We start from the raw sequence: 7,258 nt of genomic DNA on the forward strand, positions 1-7,258 counted from the left end.
GTTACGTATAAATCCAACAGCATGTTCAAAATTCTAAAACTTTCTTAGCCAGGTGCTACCTAAAATCATTTCGATTTCTTTCTCTGTCATCTAAATACCCTTAGATTGTTGATCATAGTGATATGTTGCCAAAAAGTGGAAAATCAATGTGTATATTTGTACTTCCTGTACCGTCTATTTTTCACCATATATCGTTAGTTTTAAATTCTAAATCGCTAAATAAGTATTTAATTCCAGAGAGAAAAAAAGATGTTATGGGGATGCGTCGCACTTTCGGCAAAGCAGCCAAATGAGGAAGCCTTTGGGGCAAAGCTCCTATTAATACAGACACACTCACGCACGATATACACCATTGCATTTCCCCCGTCGAAATTACTTTCTACTATTGTTTGTAGTTCGCCACGTAAATAAAACCGTACGGAGAGAAAATACTCAAAATCGAAAATATAGCGTTTTGATTTTCCTCCCAGGGGCATGGGGCATGACTGTGCTCATAAATTCTATTTTCGTTCTCGCCCTTTAGTCTATTGGCTGGCAAGTGTTAATGTTCAAAATCTGCAGACAATAAAAAATGCGTTTTGCAGTATTGCGTTGCTCGCAATTTGCAATAAAAGTAGTTCATATACTTTCTATCAAAAATTACTAATATTTCTGGTAGATGTGTAACGGCATAAAGAAAAAATACGAAACCGTTCACAAATAAAATATAAATGTAGGGTACATGTTCACTTTGCCATCCGGCACATCATCGAGATTATTCTCCTCAAGCCGTAATTTTGCCAGAAGAATTTTTTTTATAAGAAGGGATAATTGTAAAATATGAATACCGCACACTTTAAGATATCGTGATAACTGTCCTTCTCGGAATAGAGAAGATTTTCTTCAGTGACGTTTGCTTCATTACTTACGTACAACTAAAACTCCGTTTACCATTTTCCAAGGTATTCGCCTACGTCAACGAACGTAACGGTGTCGTCTCTCTTCCGCCCAGTTTAATAAAGCTGGGGGTATTAGTTGTACAGTTCTACTGGAGTGGGAGTGGTTTGCTTCTGCTTTTGTTTGTTCTGTCCATCGTCGTTGCTTATCGTCTAATTCCGATTATTTCAATCCGTGGTATGACAAAATAACGGAAAACGAGAAAACTCACGCGTGCCGAAATCCTTACGGCTAGCAGATCCGCACGAATAGGTTGCTCGCTCGCTCTGTCTCTCTTTACACTAGCATTCCTTGGTCACCTATCATAGTCTCCTTCGGGGCCGACGTCATCTTTCACCGACCAGTACACCCTTTTAGCGGCGATCGCGCGATCCACTGCGGCTACGACGATCGCGGTCGCGCTCACGGCTCATGCTGCGGCTGCGTGATCTGGAACGACGTGGTGATCGAGATCTGAATAAAAGAAAGAAGAGAATGAAGCCGGAAGGGACGGCGGACGGCGGCAAAAGGTAGTGGTAGGAGGTGATGGCAATGTGATCGTGTTGCAAATGGGAGGGAATCATTTTTGTTGAAAATAACGCAATTATTCTCTGTTACACTTGTTTGTGATTCGAGAGAGACGAATATGGCAGATTTGCAAAGGACTCGTTATCATTTGCCTTCGCGTAAATATCGCATACCACAGTACTCATGGGTTCCTAAAAACTATCTTATGTTAAAAATTGGTACACGTTTTCAGACTAAGCTACGCAAGTGGATAGAGTTGGGTTAATTAACAAAAATCCGTAGCTACGAAAATACAAACGATCTACTCTAATCATTTTCGTTTTTGATACGGCAACAACGGTTGACCAATGCTGTGGACGTCACAGGACGAAATGTTCCTATTGTCCGAATGATGCATTTGGCGGTTGGATAGTTTATGTGTGAATCTGCGGGCAAGTTCTGTTGGTGCTACATGTTATTTTCTAAGCATCACGGTTTAAGGTTACTTCACTTACGGCAGAGTTTCGCTTGTATTTCGAACTTAACCTTCTTATTAATTTATAAGCTACAAACGATATTTCAATGAAAACATTCGTTCGTTAGTTGAAATGGCCAAGATTTGTTTGAGCAGTAGTTAAGCCCCGCTCCTTTTTAAATAATCGTTCCATTATATTTCTAACTAAACTCAACGAAAAATTGATTAACTCAGATCAATTGTATAGTAATCGATTATATGGAGCAGCAAGGCTTTCGCATCATTTCCATGATCGATCTTTACATCTTTACAATATTGTCACAAAAACAGCAGCATGCGATGGCCATGTGCGGACCTTGTGACTAAAAGGAAAATGCTCTTAATGAATAAAAAATAGTAGAAAAGTTCGAGTGCGGTCCTTCTGCCAATGATCGTATGATTCAACAACAAAAAAACAAAGACAGAAACAAAAGAAGATGCTACGTATAAAAGCAGGTAACAGCTACGTGAAAAAGGAATTTACAGGCATTTAAACTGAAATAACATTACTATCCTTGTTCATGGTACAGCGACAGATCAGCTGCAAAAAGTTACTGTAGCTAATATAGCCATTTTCATACATAAAAATGAGGCTAAGCTTTTAGACAACGATGGAATCAATGAAAAGAAAGATAAATTTATCCACATTTCTGCAGCTCATAAAATATTACAACAACAAAAGTGTACATGAAAATAGAAAAAATAAATAAAACAAAAAATCATACATACACATCCTACCTTTTCCGGTAACGGAAGAAGAGATGAGAAGAGAAAGCGAGCGCACACGCGCGCGTTGTGGAGCATTTATATGGTGAATGTGGTGGTGGTGTGGTGAAGAAAGCAAATATTTTTTTTTGATCCAATGCAATCATTTTTGGGATATAGCTGCCTCACGCGATTGCACTCAGTAGAAGCGAAAATCGCGGCTGCACAAGTTGTACGGAGATGGCTGTTTCACGGGAAGTAGATGGCGCCGGTTTTTGAAAGGAAAATTCTAAAGCACGTTGGAGAAACCTGGCTATGTGGAGCAATCAAGATAGATTGCCGACAGCAATATTAAACAACAAATAAGTTCCAAGAGCACACTCTAATTCATGGTGCGGCGTTGCTGGTATGTCCTTTATCTTGACCGGTGCTGATCAAATGGTAAGGAGACGACGTTGTCGCGTTGGAAGAGAGCATCACCGTTTGTCAATAGTTTCAGGAGAATGTTGGTTGTCTTAAGTTGTTCCGATCGTCGAGTTGCTAAGGTGCTATCGTACGTCGTGGAACGAACAGACGGGAATTTCCGAACGCAAAAAGTTGCAAATTACCTAGCCGTTGGTAGCAGCCATAGCGGACGAATGAATTGGCATGATGATGATGGTGGTGGTGATGATCGTACGCGGAAGGATCAAACGTTGGATAAGAGGTCAAACGTTGTTTGTTGTGGTGAAGAGAGATGGTCGTGATTGTTGTTGTTTGTGGTAGGAAGGTTGTGATGTCGACAAGAAGGGCTGATAAACTAGCAACGTGGGGAAGTTATTCGCGCAGTTGTGGCGCTGCGCGGCTCTGCTAGATTTGAAGATACATTATTTACGCACAATGCAAAGGAATGAATCGAATTAACTTACAGTTGCGATGCAGTTACTGTTGCAGTATATGCTAGTAGTGCGAAGGGCAAGGATATTGCATCAAGTTACAACCGATAGTTGCACTTGGCGCGTGGCAACGGTCCTAGCACCGAGCGTTGAAAATTTTGTTCAAGTAGCCAACCAGCGCACTGCTTATTGGCGAATCTCACCCGATGCGAAAATGCAATAAAATAGCCCTAAATCGACTGGCGCATTACGAGGATTAGCGTGTTTTTCGGGAGCTCCGGAGGCATTCGCTACTAGCAGAATGGACCTCCTTTAATTGCATTGACGGGGTAGGCAGCACCGAGCATAGCGGTGATCTTAGCAGCAGAAGAAGAAGAAGCACGTTTGCAGCCGTTGGAGATATTGTCGAGAAGGAGCCGGCAAATGTTGTCACTCGCTTGCAAGGACGCCTTTTGGCAGGGGGCTGGCAATTGATGGCAGTGATGGTAGCAGTGCACGGGAGGCAGTTGTGGTGGTAGTAGAAGTAGTAGCAGTAGGTGGTAGTACAGTAGAGGTGAGTGGTTACGGTAGTAGCAGAAGCAGGGCACGGTCGGTAGATATAGATGGTAAGTAGTTCGGTGGTGATATAGTTGGCGGTGCAAAAAAGATCGTAGAAGTCTAGCACGAAGCCCAGGGATGATGATGAGAGGTGTTCACGTTCGCGAGGCCGGCAAATAAATATGGCAGCGAGAACGCTCGTTGGGAGGAATGCGCGGAACCCGCGCAATCGACTGAAGGATGATCTCCGCTGGGAAAGAGATACAGAGAAAAAGAAAAGAAAAAAGAGAGAAACCGTGTCCGGAGAAGGAGGAAGAGCGAAAGCGAAGTACGTTTGTGGGAAGACACACCACACATGGTGAAACAAGGATTGCCACTAGTGTGTTGCGGGCAGCGCGGTCTTTGCTCTCGATGGCTTCATCCTGCCCTTCTCCGGTCCGTTCTAGCTCGCTCCAAAGGAGTAGTGTAGAGTTGAAGATATTGCAGGTACTTCGAGCGTGGGCACCGTAATAAACGGCAGCAAGGCGCAGGGAGCGTCCTTCCTTGCAAAATGCAAACATGTTGCGTATGTGTGTACGTGTGTGTATGCATATGTGTACGTGTTCGTGAGTTCCATTCCGAATTTGGATTGATCCAAAAGGACGATGATTACGTCCTGAATGTGCTTCCTATACTGTCGTAGCCCATTGGCCAGTCGAACAGCGCCTCCAATGTTTGGATGGCGGTTGGTAGAGAAGCAAGTTTGATTGCCCTCATCATCAGCAGAACCGTGCTAGCTAGCTAGGACACGCGAGGGACATTCGAGCATGATAGCCCGGTCGCGGTGAAACTGTTGCCTCAAGTTGGAACCAACAACGTCCACGGGGAAGGCGGTGGTAGTGGATGGATGACGACACCCGCCGGTTGTGTGGCGGCGCGAGGAATCGCTGAGGCTGCTGTTGGCGCTGCTGAGGCGGCGGCCGCTACTGCCCACTCGGCGGACGACAGGGCGTGGAGGAAGGTGACGGCGCAGTAGCAGTAGCAGTAGTAGTGGCAGTAGTAGAAGAGGAAGCAAACTGCAGTACTCGCGGCCGACGGGTTGGATGGCCGCTGCCGTTGCTGAAGCCCGTCACAAATGGAAGCGCAGTGTTGCTGTTGCTGCTGCTGCTGCCGCTGCCAATGCCAATGCTGCCGCAGGCCATTGCGAAGATGAAAGTAGAAGCACGCACGCATGCACGTAGCCGCCGGAGGACGAATGATCGAGTCTAGGAGATACCGAACCGCTGCTTCGGGAGCTCTGGCTCGAAGTAGAAGTAGTAGTGGTGGTGGTGGTGGAAGTAGTAGTGGTTGTTTTTTGGTGGTGGTACTTGTGATGGTGGTGGTAAAATTGGTGGAATTGATGATGGTGGTTGCGGTAGTAGACTTAACACTAGTAGCGCTACTAGCAAAATTTGGATAAGATGATGATCTGTGGCGGAAGTCGCTGTCGTGGAGTAGTATCATAGAAGAGTATGCCCTGAAATTTGTTTGATCAACCATTGGTTAGATTGTTTTCGTCTACGTTACATACGGATATCGTTTGAGGGCGTTCTCAGTTATACATAAGTAACACGGAGCATTAAAAAAATAACGCTCGCACATTATTCCTAAACCGAAAGCAACTGCATATGAAGTACAAGCTATGGCTGCGTTAACTGCAGCAATCACTTTTTCACGATCTGTTAACGTATATATGAAGAACTCTCAGGCTCAGTTTTCGTCCTGCCACAAGGCGGTATTCCAAACACTTTAACGCATGCTCTAAATTCATCTCTTCAAGAGGCGGAAATGTCCCTAAGCAGACCACCCTTAGTTTCATTGAATTATGTTTTGGCTTCCACACACTCTCAAACACACTCAAAAACAAAACAACAAAACGGGAATTAAGACTGGCTTTCCACTAAATATGATAACATTGAGCGGGTCAAAAGCTGTACCATTGAGAATCTTAACCGTACACACACCGAACGTGTGCACTAAACTCTATTGATGTGTCGCTAGCAAGGATCAACTCTAATTCGCTACGGTAAACACCGGTAGAGACATACTGATATTTCTGATATCAGGTATCACTATTATCCGCTAGACATCGACTTACCTGTATGAGCGGCGAGGCCTGCGTGTGCGTTCATCCCGACGGGACCGTCCAGACGACATCTCCACACGGATGCGAGTTCCGCAGCACCGCCTTAGAAGGGAAAATATCGTTTTAAGCTCAATACTTAATTTATTTGTCTTTTTTCAACGGTACATACGTTCCATCTAAGGAACGAACTGCATCTTCAGCGTCCCTTTTGTCCTCGAATTCAACGAAGGCAAAACCGGGAGGGTTTCGTGCAACCCAGACATTCCGTAGGGGTCCATACTTGCCGAACGCACTTTCAATTTCGTGCTTCGACGCCGATGATCCTAAATTGCCCACGTAAACCTTGCACTGCAGGTCCCACTCACGGTAACGCGCCATCTTATCCAGGGTTGCTGATTTATATTATTTACCACAGCTAGCCGCGAAAAAGTTGGAATCCTATAAAAATAAGAATGCACAAACCGTATATAAGTGCTACCAGTCATAGGAGAAACACGTGGTGCTGAAACGTTGTGCTGTTTAATCAAAATTGCGGCGCAATTAAATAATTCGTGGCCTTGGACGAAAAATTCGGAACGGTTACGATTTTCTTGGTTCACTTCAATTTTCTCTTTTGCTGCTATTCAAGATGGCTGCCGAACTCAAATAGTACCAACGCGCGTCGTCAGCAATATTCATGTGTTTTTCCTGGGTGAATTTGATCGAAATCTAAAATAAATACTCACAGCGTGAAGCACACGTTTAGCACTTAGAAATAGTATCTACTTTTTGTAGAATTGGAGCTTTAAAACTGTAGATTTTTAGCCGAATTGCAAGCGAGCGCCTTGAACGTAACTTGATACACCAGATTTTGTCGCTTTTCTTATGACATGCTCGACTATCAGAATGACAGCTCATTTTTCTGGTATAAGACCCAGCAAACAAATTTATCTGTAGGAATCACAGGCGTTGGTTTATAAAACACAGTGCTAGAGTTTCAACTATAAAAACCAGCAAAAAAAACTGCTGAAGTTATCATAACATGATCGACTTGTACTTTTTTTCATTGATAAATACATATATATGACAGAAGATTAATTGAAGATTCCATTAATCATGCAA

The 7,258-nt window shown here is 43.8% G+C and overlaps 1 protein-coding gene across 2 annotated transcripts; it reads right to left on the reverse strand.

The window, feature by feature from the left end:
- Nucleotides 1-157: 157 nt before the first annotated feature.
- Nucleotides 158-6,975, reverse strand: LOC128726508 (RNA-binding protein 1). Of its 2 annotated transcripts, none has more exons than XM_053820323.1 (4): nucleotides 6,883-6,975; nucleotides 6,327-6,595; nucleotides 6,170-6,259; nucleotides 158-1,365 (listed from the first exon to the last, which is right to left on the reverse strand). In XM_053820323.1, the coding sequence occupies exons 2-4, from the start codon at nucleotides 6,533-6,535 to the stop codon at nucleotides 1,290-1,292; spliced, it is 375 nt and encodes a 124-aa protein (XP_053676298.1). In that variant the 5' UTR covers nucleotides 6,536-6,595; nucleotides 6,883-6,975; the 3' UTR covers nucleotides 158-1,289. The 2 variants fall into 2 exon arrangements, with proteins under 2 accessions (XP_053676298.1, XP_053676297.1); XM_053820322.1 differs by having other exon boundaries at nucleotides 158-1,389.
- Nucleotides 6,976-7,258: the final 283 nt, after the last annotated feature.

The sequence above is a fragment of the Anopheles nili genome, chromosome 3 (genome assembly GCF_943737925.1).
Source record: "Anopheles nili chromosome 3, idAnoNiliSN_F5_01, whole genome shotgun sequence".
NCBI lineage: Eukaryota > Metazoa > Arthropoda > Insecta > Diptera > Culicidae > Anopheles > Anopheles nili.